This window comes from Ostrinia furnacalis, unplaced genomic scaffold, assembly GCF_004193835.3.
Source record: "Ostrinia furnacalis isolate ACB-3 unplaced genomic scaffold, ASM419383v2 OfSCF7182, whole genome shotgun sequence".
Taxonomy (NCBI): Eukaryota; Metazoa; Arthropoda; class Insecta; order Lepidoptera; family Crambidae; genus Ostrinia; species Ostrinia furnacalis.
Genome location: NW_021137421.1, coordinates 336,793 through 351,701, shown reverse-complemented (window position 1 = coordinate 351,701; position 14,909 = coordinate 336,793). Strand labels below are relative to the sequence as shown.

At 38.3% G+C, this 14,909-nt stretch overlaps 4 protein-coding genes across 5 annotated transcripts in view; 2 read left to right on the top strand and 2 right to left on the bottom strand.

Annotated features, from left to right (window-relative positions):
* Galphao (G protein alpha o subunit) overlaps positions 1-5,235 on the bottom strand; it is a 58,752-nt gene extending 53,517 nt beyond the window's left edge. The window contains exon 1 of the mRNA XM_028319430.1: positions 5,103-5,235. Within this exon, the coding sequence (XP_028175231.1) occupies positions 5,103-5,220 (118 nt within the window). The 5' untranslated portion in view covers positions 5,221-5,235. The remainder of the gene's footprint in view (positions 1-5,102) is intronic.
* Positions 5,236-8,002: 2,767 nt separating this feature from the next.
* Irbp (Inverted repeat-binding protein) lies at positions 8,003-10,081 on the top strand. Its single transcript, XM_028319453.1, has 2 exons — positions 8,003-8,081; positions 8,220-10,081. Exon 2 carries the CDS (start codon positions 8,233-8,235, stop codon positions 10,012-10,014), a length of 1,782 nt encoding a protein of 593 aa, XP_028175254.1. The 5' UTR covers positions 8,003-8,081; positions 8,220-8,232; the 3' UTR covers positions 10,015-10,081.
* A 23-nt stretch (positions 10,082-10,104) lies between these two features.
* On the bottom strand, positions 10,105-11,940 carry amx (TM2 domain-containing protein 3 almondex). Of its 2 annotated transcripts, none has more exons than XM_028319455.1 (4): positions 11,785-11,940; positions 10,756-10,994; positions 10,547-10,668; positions 10,105-10,418 (listed from the first exon to the last, which is right to left on the bottom strand). In XM_028319455.1, exons 1-4 carry the CDS (start codon positions 11,876-11,878, stop codon positions 10,139-10,141), a joined length of 735 nt encoding a protein of 244 aa, XP_028175256.1. In that variant the 5' UTR covers positions 11,879-11,940; the 3' UTR covers positions 10,105-10,138. The 2 variants fall into 2 exon arrangements, with proteins under 2 accessions (XP_028175256.1, XP_028175255.1); XM_028319454.1 differs by lacking the exon at positions 11,785-11,940 and adding an exon at positions 11,078-11,234.
* Positions 11,941-12,104: 164 nt separating this feature from the next.
* koko (cyclin Q) lies at positions 12,105-13,112 on the top strand. The gene is made up of 2 exons (XM_028319447.1): positions 12,105-12,849; positions 12,958-13,112. Exons 1-2 carry the CDS (start codon positions 12,184-12,186, stop codon positions 13,045-13,047), a joined length of 756 nt encoding a protein of 251 aa, XP_028175248.1. The 5' UTR covers positions 12,105-12,183; the 3' UTR covers positions 13,048-13,112.
* The last annotated feature ends 1,797 nt before the right edge of the window (positions 13,113-14,909 follow it).

Genomic DNA, 14,909 nt, shown 5'->3' with positions numbered 1-14,909 from the left:
TGTCTCGGCGTTACTGACTACAAAGTNTAATCGCACATCATGTCTTCTTGGACGAACCACCTTGTCAAAGAAAAATGATAATTTGACAGTGACATTTTGTTTTTTTTATATTAATAAGTTCGGATACCTGATTTTGAATACTTGAAGCCATAGACTATCACTCTTTTCTTTCGATAGGCGCGAATTTTTTAACTTAAATTTATCGCTAAAGTTTTAGTTCCTCTGATGGCACATCCGGCGATACTTCGAAGTCACCTCCGAAAATGTCTCGGCGTTACTGACTACAAAGTTTCAGTTCCTTCTGAGGCACATCCGGGCTTACGAGGTTAAAGTAAATTAACTTGTTAATATTTACTTAACCAGAACGAAAAAGGCGAAGAAATTTTGTAGAAAGATCTTTTAACAGAGATTCTATCTGCAACGTGAAAATATAATGCTTTACTCAGTCAACAGTTAAGTACAGGCTTCAGTTCAATTGTCAGAATAGCATGCTCAGTAGGTCTCGACAAAATTTTAATTTAATTGCTTATATTAAGTCATCTTGTTTACAAAGACTAAATCTTGAAAAAAAATAACAACAACCTAGTTCAGAAGCTAGTGACTAAATTAACATACTTAAATACAAAGTCATCCTCATGATTCACCACATAAACATTTCTTCCTTGTGGGGTTTGTCCCAAGGAAGCTGATAGATAGTTTTGAACCAACAGAACAGATGGTATCAGCAGACTTACTATTAGGGTGATTTTATTAGTTTTCTATTGATGACATAAATATTTGTTTGAACAATATTGTGGCTGTGTGGTATTCATTATGTACACAGACATTTACTTGTACACTGCTTGTTGAATCTTATCAGCTTGAGTCAACAGCTTGAAAGTGTGCATGTGATGTCAAATGTCACATGGAAAATAAGAACTCATATTTATTAAAAACAGATGTGTTTTGTCTGTATATTGAATAACTTATGGCAGTTACTATCTGCTAACTCATGAATTGCAAATATTTATGTGCCCAAAATAATACATTGTAATTCAAATATTTTCTGAAATACCTACTAGAATATGAATCTGAAGGGATAACTATGTAATTAAATACCTAATAGGAAAGAGGAAAAATGCCAAAAAACTAACTTGCTTATGGTCTCTCTGATGTTTTTTAGGCAAACTAGTTGCTCAGTAGCTACAAAAGATGCAGTTGAAATTGTGAAGAGCAGGGTCACAGATTTGCCAGTTTGAGAACCGAATACAATACGAGACGATGCATTCTACAAAGATTCGGGGAAAGATCGGCGAAACTTATCGAAACTCAAGATTTGTCGACGATAAGTTATGGGTGCGGCCGTGAGATGAGATCGAAAAAGTCAGCCTTAGCATACCTAACAGCAGGAGCTTGATATCTTTAGAAGCCTGAATGCCATCCTCTTTCAGGTTCCTCTCGATCTGTCGGCTGCGAGCGGCCGCCGCGCGCTCCTCGGCCGACTGGGCGCACCCCATGTCGGCAGCTGTGCCTGAGCCCGGTAGCCGGCCGCCCCGACTCCCCAGCCGGGCGCGCTCTCACCGCTCCCTCTGCATGCGCTCCACACGCGTCCTGCCGCTCCGGACCGACCGGAGCCACCCTATACAAAGTTAGCACCCAACACAGTAACCTAACTGTACCACTGACACTCTTCAAACGTATCCAAAATCACTTTGAAAGCGGAAAAACGAACACTCTTCCTGAATCACTGCGGTACTGTACCACATTCAGCACTGAAAACGCGTAACGACAGCGCGAATTTTAATTGATTTTACGAATCCGTTCAAATACGAGGTAATGGCGGCCGGATGACAAGCGCCAGCTACACTCCGTGACGGCGACCGCGCCCCGCTCGACTGACGTTCGGGCGGGATCGGTTCTCTTCGTTCGGCCTCGCTCACACATGCGTGAAAGCAGATTCACACACGAAAGAGAACAAAAGTTGCGCTAAAATCTCTGGTTGAAGGGAACCAAAGATAATTTTATGGATTCAAAATTGATTTTTGAAATATTTTTTGCATTAATTGAAGTTGAACCAGTTTTAATTTTAAAAAATTATAAGATATGTTTTAGACTCGATATTGGTAAATAAATATGAATTTCACCGATATTTTTTTCTATCCTTTCAGTAAGACCATGCGTTTGATTTCAAAACACACAATTTAACGTTCGGAAAATAAGTTCAATTTTTGTATGTAAATTAATTGATGACCTACGAAATTAATAATGAAATGAAAAAATATTTATTCAGTATGGATTCGGCTGGGGCACATATCTGTGGGCTGGGGTCTCCTTTTATGTAGGTAGGTATAATAATAATACCTCAGGAGGCCCCGCTCTTTCTTAAAATTACAAAGATACATAATGTTAATTTAATAGGTACACAAAGATAAATAAGTGAAGGTAGTTTCATTATTTACAATGTTTAATACAGCGATTACGCAGCGAATTACTTATCTCCATCGTTGATTAGGTAAGTACCGTACTACCTAGTTATATTCGTAGATTTAACTCCAAAACAAAAGATGACCAGCTTATAGTATTTAGAATAAGTATTTGTAATGACCTAATAATTAGGGTGAAATGATACTGTCATTAAATTTCCTGTAGATATCAGAGTACATAGTTCCAAAATATTATTGGCAATGCGGTGGAGACAAGAGAAGATATTAACTACTTTGAAGCTTAAAAGTTTTATCAGGTTTTATTACATGCACTCTTTCGTCAACACTATTAATAAAAGAGTGCGAGCACAGCCTTAACCACAGAGCACGTATGGCCTAGACTATGTGACAGATTCATTTGCGTGATCGCTTCACTACGTCTTCTTTGGGTACCTAAAAGGGGGTTCCCGGGTATAGCCTACAGTCCTACACAACAGTGGGTCTAGACAAAGTGCAAATTATAATCGCAAACCAGTCGATAAGTGGTCGAAAAGCCCCTTTTTTGTATGGAGTTTTGACGGATTCGATTTTCGATTCGATCAAAAAGTGCGTTTTGTCTAGGGGGGCAGTTATACACTGATGTAAGTTTGTCGGTCTATCAGCGGACGGTATACAATAGATAGGGTATACCCTGTAGTAGCACTGTAGGTAGAGGGTAGAGTAAGGTGTTACACTAAAGCTATGATGTAATTTTCACAGAATGTGGCTTATTTACAACTATAACCACCATAAAAAATTAAAAGGGGAACATACCATACAAGTATACAAGTACCTACTTTTTTGTCCAATTTTAATAATACCAATAGGAAACTAAATTTTCTAGGATGGTAACGGTGGTAATTAATGGTAAAGGAACCCTTCGTCTACACGAGGATACCATTAAATAAGTTAGCGAATTTTTCTATTTCTAGGCACTGGGTCAACAGTGTTGGTTAAAGTAACAATACATATTATGCATAAATGCCATACCTAGGTTCCCAAACAAGGATTACCAAAAAAGATAAATTTCGAACTCTAATCTAGGTAAGTGTAGGTAGGTACGATGCTATTCGATTTGCCTCGCGCGCGATACTTTGTCCAAGACGTATGGACTGAGTTTTTATCAGAAATTAGTTCCTTTCAGTGTAAGTAGCTGATCGGTTGATGCGATAGCTTAGATGTAAATAAGCGTGTAACAACCTATTACTTACAACAATACAAATAAATAATACGTGTTCGGTTATTTTTAAATTAACGGATTTTAACCACTTTTAATTCTTGTCAATTATGTCAATCATACTTTCATGAAACTTGGTTTTTAGTACTTTCAGCGACACAGCTCTATCAAACATAGGTAGGATGTAAGATACGAGTAAATAATTATAATACAAGTTTATTGGGTAATAAATTATTGTAGAGTAGGTACCTAGCTACCCAATAAAAAGAAGCAACATACAATTTAAATTACCTAGCTATACATTACCAGCTACCTACCTACCCACCTACTTTGTAGCGCTCATCATCAACATCATCCAAGTTTATTACTCCATCAACAAGTGTCGGAATCTTAAACCAATCTTTCGCTTTCTCTTTACATAAGTACTTAGATGTTTTCTAGATTTATAGAGCGATCGAATTGAGAATCCAAGAAAAGGAGGATCGCGGACGACGGACTTTCCAATAAAATATTATAACTGCAGGAAGTCGACTATTTACTTCAATGATGAATTTTTCAAATGTCTACGTTTAGAGAGAGAGAGATCTACGTTAGAGATACGTATTGATTATGATATTGAATAAACGAGCCAAATAGACGGGAGTGCAAAATATTTCCTGCTAGGCCTACCCTATAAGTAGGAATAAGTTTTGTAGAGGACGATACTGCCAAAGATAAATGCGTAGTTATAATCTTGTATTACCGGCTTATCTTACTTGAAAACCACAACCACAGACGCTATTGACATTTGAGCTTATCCTCAAGATCGATAAACAACAGCCTTCATTTAACTAAAAATGTCTTCATCAACACGAATGATGGTAGGTATGGCCCTATCTTATTATTTCAGCTCAAATGGACGAAAAATCTTTCTAGTGTCCTTGTTGCATGAGGCTGAGGTATAGTGATTCTTAACTAGGTATGTGTTAATTAAGGTCATAATGTAACTCCTACATCTCAAATTGTTAATTATTATTGTGTTATTTTATCCATTGTTGTACCTATCTATCTAGGTAGGCCATATCAAAAGCCCATGTCAGCGTGTCGCATCCCAACTAATATTATAAATGCGAAAGTAACTCTGTCTGTCTGTCTGTCTGTCTGTCTGTCTGTCTGTCTGTCTGTCTGTTACGCTTTCCCGCTTAAACCTCGCAACCGATTTTGATGAAATTTGGCATAGAGATAGTTTGAGTCCCGGGAAAGAACATAGGATAGTTTTTATCCCGGTTTTTGAAACAGGGACGCGCGCGATAAAGTTTTTCTGTGACAGACAAAATTCCACGCGGGCGAAGCCGCGGGCGGAAAGCTAGTAGTTTATAAAGGGAGCCGATACCGGCACGAACGAGCGTCACCGTCACCGCACGCCGCGCGGCAGTCGATAGAGCTGCAACCGGGGTGCGCGCGCACCTCGACCGCTAGATAAAGAGAGAGGAAAGCTCCATTACCAAGGAGCAGCAGCTTGATGTCCTTGGCGGCCTGGATGCCATCCTCCTTCAGGTTCTTCTCGATCTGCTTGCTGCGCGCGATGGCGGCGCGCTCCTCGGCGGACGAGGCGCAGCCCATGGCGATAGCGCGCACGGCCTGGCTCGCTACGCGCGGCAGCGCCGTGCCCCTCGCATGCTCGCGGCCCGTCGTCGCGCGCAGGAGGCTCCGCGCACGCGCTCGCTCGCGCACGCGTGCCCGGGTCCGGTCGGGGAGCGCTCCGGCGCCACGTCACCACCAGGTGCGGCTGACGGCTTCGGCTCTGGCGAGCGACCGGCGAGCTCGGGACCGGGGCCGACTGAACGAGTGGAGCCGCGGCGTGGGCCCGCGAACGAATGACGGATCGCGCAGCGATGACGCGCCGCACGCAATGCGCACGCTCGCCGCCTCCGCCGCCGCGGGCCGCCCAACGCCTCCCTACACCTCGTTTGCACTTGCTTGCCGAGCCACCGTATGATCGGGTGCCGACCGCCTCCAACCAATGTTAATAGCTTCGGTCAATGTAATCCTGATACTTGGCATGCATTGTGTTGTGCACATCTGCTGCTAGTAGATTCAACTGGTTGTAGAGCACGTTGGTAGAAACTTCCAAGACTCCCTAAAACCAGCTGCTTGCCTGTTCGTGATTGTAATGTCTATTTTTATGAGCACCATTTAATACGCAGCGTCAGCTAGCTAGCCTAGGTGTTTAATTGAGATGATTGACTTAAAGCTTGAAGTCTCGTCACAAAGACTACTTAGGTACTACTCGTCAGAAACGGATATATTTTTAGTACTTATCCTATCAAAGTATCAATTTTATTAATCTCTGGAACAAATTATATGTAATATTTAAAATCAACACAACACAATGTTTAATAACGCCCTTCGTCAGCAATGAACGAACGATAGTGCTTGTTACACTAAGTAGAGTAACACCCCGTATTCACAAACATTACTATGAGGTCTCGACACACGAACCAGTCACAGAGCTCTACTCAACGCTATGCGTTCGATTTGATTCTTCACTTAAGCAAGCATCGTTTGTGAATTCGGGCGTAAGAGCAAACGTTATACTTAGTAGTTAGTCATCAAATTCCTACTTATTTCGGAAAATCTTAAATTTGTCCTCCTCGGGATCGTTCTTCTTCATCCAAAATGTTTTTAAATCGGGATACAGACTGAAGTATGAAGGCTGTACATAAATAAGCCATCAACATCATCATCATCTCAGCCATAGGACGTCCAATGCTGAATTACATTAGGCCTCTCCCAATGATTTCCGTTTCCATGTTGCCCGGTTGGTAGCGGCCTGCGTCCAGCGCCTTCCTGCTACCTTTATGATGTCGTCGGTTCACCTTGTGGGTAGACGTTCCACGCTGCGTTTTCCGGTACGCGGTACATAAATGAGTACCTATAGTTAAACTTACACCTAAGTAACTACGTATAAAGTTCGGCACTAGTGTGAACTTCCCTTTATCTTTTCCTCGTGCTATTCTGACGAACAAAGGACGTGCAATAATTGCAATCGCGTGCGGTAGACGTTCGTGCAAGGCAGGATTGGCATTTAATTAAATATGGCCTATTAAATCAGAATATAACTGTTCATATAAAGGCTAAAAAGAGTATTTTGGATCGCAGCTACTACACATGGGCTGCTGTTACCTATCACGTCTCGTTCTCACTGCAACTCTTATACAGGATGACTGGTAATTAGTGCTAAACTGTCCTTATTTATGTTTTTGTTGAGCAGGTTTTGCAAGGTTTTGCATAAAAGAATGACAGTTACTTATGAAGATTTAACAATTAAACATTACTTATTTAGAATTATCTTTGTTGCAAAACAAAACAAAGTAGACCAAAATGGCATTTTTTTTAGGATTTATTACTATTTGAAAATTTTTTGGGTACACTCTAAGTAGGAATATCTTGGAAAGCGTTAAATAAGGACGGTAGGTCTCATAGTGATATCTGTCGGAATAACCCTAGACTACCTCCCCTTAACGGCTCCGCCACTAATTACCAGTCACCCTGTATAAAGTATCTGAGGTCCAGTACCAGTGAAGGTTACGTAATCCCGGTTCTTGGAACAGTTGAAACTTGTAACCCATAAAAAATAGGTATACAGGGTGGAATTTTATAATGCCACATCTTTGAATGCAGTTCTATTTCTTTTCAAAAATAAATAAATGTTCTCTTTGACCACAATTTTGTATCTACAGTATTAAGAGTACTTTCCCTCAAAATTTCACCCTGTATTAGTCAGTCAACTTTGTTCGTCTACGCATGCATGGTATATGTTTAATGCACAAGGGGTAGACTTAATGCTAAAAGCATTCTCCGCCAGTTAACCTTTGGGTCTTGCAGAAAGCTGTGTGTGCGGTGCAGGTTTTTAACCGATTTAATATAGATACCAATATTATAATTTAAGTGATCTGTTTGTGTACCTAATAAAAAATACATTTAAAATATATACCTAGTTTGATCTGATAGAATAACATTTCAACGAGACGGGAAGCCAATCAATGGTGTCTCCTTGGGTTAGTGTTGAGCTAATTACTCGAAGCTATGACTTTTTCATTCGATAAATACTAGCTCCAGCACATCTGTGAGCTCCAGCCAGCCTTTATGCTCTATGGAATTTTTAATTTTATGCTGCTTTTACACTGCGCGGAAATTAATGAATGAATTTCATCCCCACTCCTCTGTTTTTTTTACTTGACTCGGCTAATTTCCGCATAGTGTAAATCGAGCATCTGTTTAATAAAAAAAGCAGTTGCTTAACATTTTTTTTGTGGCCTGAAAGACTTATACCCAGAGCCGTAAAAAACTATATATAAAAAAAGTTGCTTGACGTTTTGACAGGACATGTCATTTGTCAGTGTCAAAAGAAAACACCGGGATGACGCACCGCACATAAACAAAAAATAATCTAAACAAGTTGTTTTAATTTTATTTTAAAGGTTTGTACACATTTCATAAATTTCATTTAACCACCGGCCTTTTGAGAAATATCTTTAGAATTAAAACTAGTTAAAGTATGCATGCACTCGTACCGGGTAGGTGAAACAAAGCTTATGTACAGACGTAATTTATTCCAGAAAGGGGAACGAAATGGACTCAGACGAAGAAAATGAAGAATTCCAGTCCTGGAAAGGAGTTCCAGGTGTGGTGGTGCTGATAAATGCCTACAACCCTTTGAACACGGAAAGCCCTACGATCAGTCATGTCGCGACTTGTCAGATGATGAGGCAGCATTTACGGCTCGCCAGTAACCATTACATTGGGGTTTGTCTCTATGGGACAGCTGACTCTGAGACGGCCAGCTTCGGCCTAGAAAATGTTACTGAGATTTGTCCTTTAAATTTGCCCAACTTGGATGATTATAAAAAACTTCAGAGCATTAATGTTTCTTCATACGGCCAAGCAAAAGAATTAAAGTTGTCAGATGCGCTGTGGCATTGTAGCAAAATGTTTACCAACTGCAAAAAACTATTACTGTCACGCACTATACTAATGCTAACTAGATTGGATTCACCACCAGTTGAGTCAGACCACAGGGCCACTTATATAAGGGTGTCAGACCTAGTGGAGTCGAATATTGAAATCAAAATAATAAATGTTGCCACTGAAGATGTGGCTTCAGATAACTTTTATAAGAACTTTATTTCTGAAGCAAACAGTGGAAAAGAAGTGGCAGTGCCCAAACCTATTTCAGATTGTAAGGAGATCGAAAACATGATGTTTCGGCAATCCTGTAGACACTTGACACTTGCTCGTTTGAGTTTTGAAATTGGAAATGGAGTAGCAATTGGAGTTGGTGTATACAGTTTATTAAAGAGTACTGGTTACGTTAAAAATGTAAACTTGGATAGAGATACTAATGCTATTCTAACAAGTGCTACAAAAACAGTGAAAGTATTCAAAGAAGAGAAAAATTCAAATGGTGCACCAATGGACGTTGATGATGCTGAAAGTGAGCCAAAACAGCTTCCTGTGTTGAGATCAGAGTTGATACACTATCAAGAATATGGAGGGGATAGGATTGAGATTTCAGACAAGGAAAAGAAAATGTTGAGCAATCCATTTGGTCCACCCATGATGAAATTACTTGGTTTCAAACCAATTGGAGTTATTTGTAAGGAGAAGTGGTTTTTGAAAGCTGGTTACTTTTTATATCCCAATGAGGGGATCATTGAAGGGTCCACTGTAGCATTTAGGGCCTTGCACCAAGCCTGTTTGGAAATGAAAGTCGTTGCTATCTGTGTCTTATGTACCAGAGTAAACTCCAGGCCAAATATTGTTGCTCTTTCACCATGCAGTCGCCCTCTAGGGTTGAATGCAGAGATTGGATTTGATGTCATCAAAATACCTTTCATCGAGAGTGTAAGACAAATTCCTGTTGAGGACGATGAAGACAATATTGACATTTCAGAAGCACACAGAAGAACTATGAAAGACATTGTGAACACTTTGAAATTTGATTACAAACCAGAAATGTTTGAAAATCCAAAACTTCAGTCTCAGTATAGAGCTGTAGAAGCAATAGCTTTAGCTGAAGAAGATAGTGAACCTTTTGTGGACACAACCAAACCTGATCCAGCAAAATTTCAAGGACTTGATGAAGAATTGTTTGAGGAAATATTTGGTCCATTTGGAGCAGTCGCTAAAAGGCCTGCAGCAAGAGAAACTACTGTAGGTAGTAAAAAAGCAAAATTTGATGGGGAAATTGATGAAGGTTTGTTGCAAAATCGAGTCAGTGATAAGAAAGTTAATTTGTATACTGTTGAACAGTTGAAGAACATTTTACGATGGAAGAACAATCCAAACCTGCCAGCTTTAACTGGCTTGAAGAAGAATGACTTGGTCAATTTAGTCTATGAGTATTGTTCATAAGTTATTGTTTTGCATGTCATCAAAGAGTGGCTATTTTTGTATTAAATAAATCAAAAGTTTACCACAACAACTACTTTTATTTTTGATGAGAAGTTTACAATTACAATAAATAGTTATGCTACAATTAATTATACAAAGAACCATCAGCAGGGCCTAAATGATGGATACCAATGAGTAAGGCATCCACTAAAGTCCATACACCCAGTCCACCAAAGCTAAAGAGTTTTCCAATGCCTTCCTGCCAGTGACCTAGGTAGAAACGGTCAGCACCAAAGCCACCTAGAGTCAAGGCAAGAATTAATGCAGTGCCCCATCTAGTTCCAGCTGTCCAAGAGCACCTGATCTTCTTTAGAAATGTTCTATGACCTAAACATATTACATCATCTGAAACTGTGCAGTTGGTCCTGAAAAAGAAAAAATGTAAACAACATTTTCAAAGAGAAAGAAGAAATGTTTATTTAGTACCAAAGAAAAAATATAACTAAATTTTGATAACAAAAGAAAGAGCTCTTAATAATTATGTAAAACTTACATGTAATATGTTAGTGGTGAAGCAACTGAGTTGCAATTTGCTTTCTGGTCACACCTGTGTTCCCACTTATCAGTTTGATAGCAAAATCTACACATAGCTGTTCTGTTGAATGTTTTACTGCCCTGCAAATATGATAAGTTTATTAATGTTACAAAATATTAGAAAAAGTTGTCAATTTTGTGCAGCATTTTAAAAGTAGGCAAACTTACATTACAAATTACTTTAGGTTTTACAACACATTTGTAGTCGGAAAAGCCACCATAACGACAATCTATACTTCGGTTGCAGGAGATACAAGGATATTGTAAGGTGGAACACAAGGAAATATTCTTTTGGTCTAAAGCAGATGGACAACTTTTTAAATAATCCTCATTTTCGCTGAAGCTTAACATCTTATCATTGGAATCATCCTTTACTTTGTTCTCTTTGTTGGGAATATTATTATTTGCTGTAAATAAACATAATTGGATATAATTTAAGAGTTAAATTCACGAATCAATAACTTGAGCACTTTCGCAGATATTAACTCACCCATGTCAGTTATGTGAATTGTATTGAATATAACTAAAAGAACTAAAACTAAACAATCTCTAATAGTAATTCTAAGCGGTAAAATCCTCGGCATTTTAACAAATTTTTATTACATTTTTGTGTTATGATTTTGCAAACACGAAAATAATCACATATGACAGTAAACGTCAACAGTCACTTTATTTTACCGTCAGGTCGGTAATCAAAGACAAATTAATGAGAATAACGTTGTGTCAATCATGAAGCTACAGATAAAATGGAGGCCACACTCCAAATACCTACTTGAAGCACAAACTAAGTATCACTATCTCGCTCTCTGTGGGCAGACTCGCTCTTTCTAAATAAACAAAAAATATAAAATTGCTCAAATTCAATGAAACCAATGTAAAATCTTTATTTCTTGACATAGGTATCATTAAAAATTATAAGTGTAATTACTGGTAAAACGTTTTAGGAAGAAATTACTTTAAAAAATGTGAAAAATGTTTACAATGATCCAATGTCGGAAATCACGAAATAAACACTTACGCGTGGAATCTTATGTCACTTCCAGGACACCACGTACTACCGCAACCACGCTACAAAATTTTGCACCAATTCTTGTGATAAAACAATGATTATTTCCTATAAANTCAGCTAGTTGGATATAATTTAAGAGTTAAATTCACGAATCAATAACTTGAGCACTTTCGCAGATATTAACTCACCCATGTCAGTTATGTGAATTGTATTGAATATAACTAAAAGAACTAAAACTAAACAATCTCTAATAGTAATTCTAAGCGGTAAAATCCTCGGCATTTTAACAAATTTTTATTACATTTTTGTGTTATGATTTTGCAAACACGAAAATAATCACATATGACAGTAAACGTCAACAGTCACTTTATTTTACTGTCAGGTCGGTAATCAAAGACAAATTAATGAGAATAACGTTGTGTCAATCTTTAGCTTCATGGTGTCCATATCTGTGATGGTGTCAATGCTGTGTAAATGCCAAATTGACAAATAAAAACAACTTGTTTATACATTTTTGTTTATGGTTAACCTCTTACGGACGGAACAAATTCGAATTGTTTGTTTTGTTTATAATTCATTAGATTAAAATGAAAGACGTGATAGATGTAATGGCTCTGCAGAGCAATCGACGCGAAAGACGTTTACCCGACTATCGTAGTGCACCTGGACACAGCTTGGCAACAAATTTCATTTTTGAATGTGGAATCAAACTTGGCTTGCAACCGGCCACAGTCGCCACTGCTGCTATATTTTATCACAAGTTCTTCAAAGAAGCTGATAAAAATGACTACGACTGTTACGTTATATGCACTGCTTGCCTCTGTGCTGCTGGAAAATCGAGAGACGAACCAGTAAGATTGCGAGACGCTGTCAATGTTGCCCATAACTCCATCAATCGTGGAGCTGGTCCATTGGAACTCGGTGAAGAGTATTGGTCTTGGCGAGGTGCTGTAGCTCAGGCGGAATTACTTGTGCTTAGATTATTGGGGTTCAACTTGGACGCTCCATCTCCGCATCGATACTTGTTACATTATCTTCGTTCCCTGCAAGAATGGTTCCCCTCTACTCAATGGCGGTCAGCTCCTGTTGCCCGTACAGCAATGGCGTTCTTGCAAGACTTCCATCATTCTCCTAATGTGTTGGATTACCGAGCACCACACATTGCTGTAGCTTGTTTGACCCTGGCCCTACATGTTTTGGGAGTTTCTGTTCCCTTAGCTGCCACATTAGACGATGATGCGGCCTGGTATTCAGTAAGTATTTTGTGTGAATGTCTTCAATTAGAATTTAGAATGTCTATGATGGAGCAGTCTTATTATTGTTATTTTTCTAAACATTTTTAACCGTTTTTTGTTTTACAGGTGTTCACCAAAGATTTGCAGAAAGAGAAGAATTGGGAAATAATGGAGAAGATTATGCAAGTTTATAGCAGAGAACCAGAACCAATATAAATGGATGGACTGGATTTAGTTAATAATTTAATTGTAAGGAATTTCAATAAATAACTTTTACACTATTCTTGTGTTTTTACTGCTATTGGCAACTTAGTTCAAGCTCCAACCATCATACTTCCTATCCTACTACTAATGTAAAACATTGAGAAGACGCATGTTTTACTCTCATGCAAAACTACTGAATGGATTTTGATGAAACTACATTATTGGTTTAAACAGCACATTGTTTTGATAAAATGGTAACAATAAGCTAACATCCTACTCCCAATTATTCCATGAAGTTTTTGTTTAAAAAATTAAATTTCTTTCAAAAATTATTTACCCTATAAAATAATTATCGCAAAAATGTTTGAAGGACTTTGGGATAAGATTTTTATGTGGTGTGTTATGTAGGTACCTACCTATCTGGTTTTCCAATGTTAAAATTGTAGCTATGTATGAAAGCAATCACCACTGCAATGTTAGTGTGGACAACATGCTATTGCAGATATTTAACAAGACTATTTACATCAGGATAAAGTACATATCGTCACCGTCGTGGCAGAATTAAATAACTGACAAAACCAAAGTTGCGAGATATTCACGTTTTTGTGTTTTTTTTCGTTAAAAATGGCGATAACTTTTAAGGGTAAAAATATTTTATTGTCGGTCTTTTGATATTTTATACAGCAAATTTACCTTTATTAATTCAATATTCTTCGATGATGTTACTTTGTATTATTATAAATAAAAAAAATAAAAATGTAATTATTTACTTCTGCCACAACCGTATTTTACAACTAAGTTGCAGTTATTTAGTTTTTATATGTCACTTATTTAGTTTTGCCACAACCAAGGTATTACAAAAACGAATATTTCCATTGAATAAGTACACTTGTTTAATTTTGCCACACTTTTATAAACCTAAATGTTGATTTATTCATTTTATTCTATTTTTTTGTTAATGCGATTTTAGTCAAAATCTGTAAAATCGTTAAATAATACTAGAATATACCTACTTATTTAATACTTATTAAATAAGTAGGTAGGTACTGTTTAACAAATTGGTATGGTAACCATCAACATCAGATTCCTATAACATTGAAATTAAATTGAAAGAACCAACATCAAAATGAATATCAAAATTAAAATAATCCAAAAACAATAAAACTGTAATAGGGATCTCTCCCTAGGGATCCATAGGGATCCCTTACCCTCAACGTCATGGCAGAACGACGTTCAATGTCACTGCAGATCGATCTCCGATGACGCTAAGGCACATCGGCAGCTCAATAGACAGATATGGAAGTCCATGCGACATGATGTTCGCAACTTTAATACAAATAGTATTAAAGAGGCGATAGAGCGGAACCAAGGCTCAAAAGTATTCATAAGAGACAACTCTATTGGGCGAAGCTAGCTGACGAAGCTGAAGACTGCGGAAGGTGGTGTAACGTCAAAAAAAGCCGAGGTTCTAGGTGAGATTGAAAAGTTTTACGGAAAGCTATATACCTCGACGAAGATATTGTGGATATCAGCATTATCAGCCTATACGAGATTAGGATGGCTCTCAAACACCTAAAGAACAACAAGGTACCGGGTCATGACGGAATAACCTCGGAGCTTCTGAACATTGAAGGCAAGTCCTTCAGAGACCATTTAAATTCGTCTTACTCCAGGGAACAACGCCAGAGGCATAGAATAGAAGCGTGGTACTCTTCTTCAAGATAGGGGATAAAACCTTGCTGAAGAATTACTGACCCATCTCGCTTCTGAGTCATGTCTACAAGCTGTTTTCGAAAGTTATCACGAATGATCTCGCGCGTAGGTTCGATGACTTCCAGCCTCCCGAACAAGCCGGTTTCTGAAAAGTATCGGTA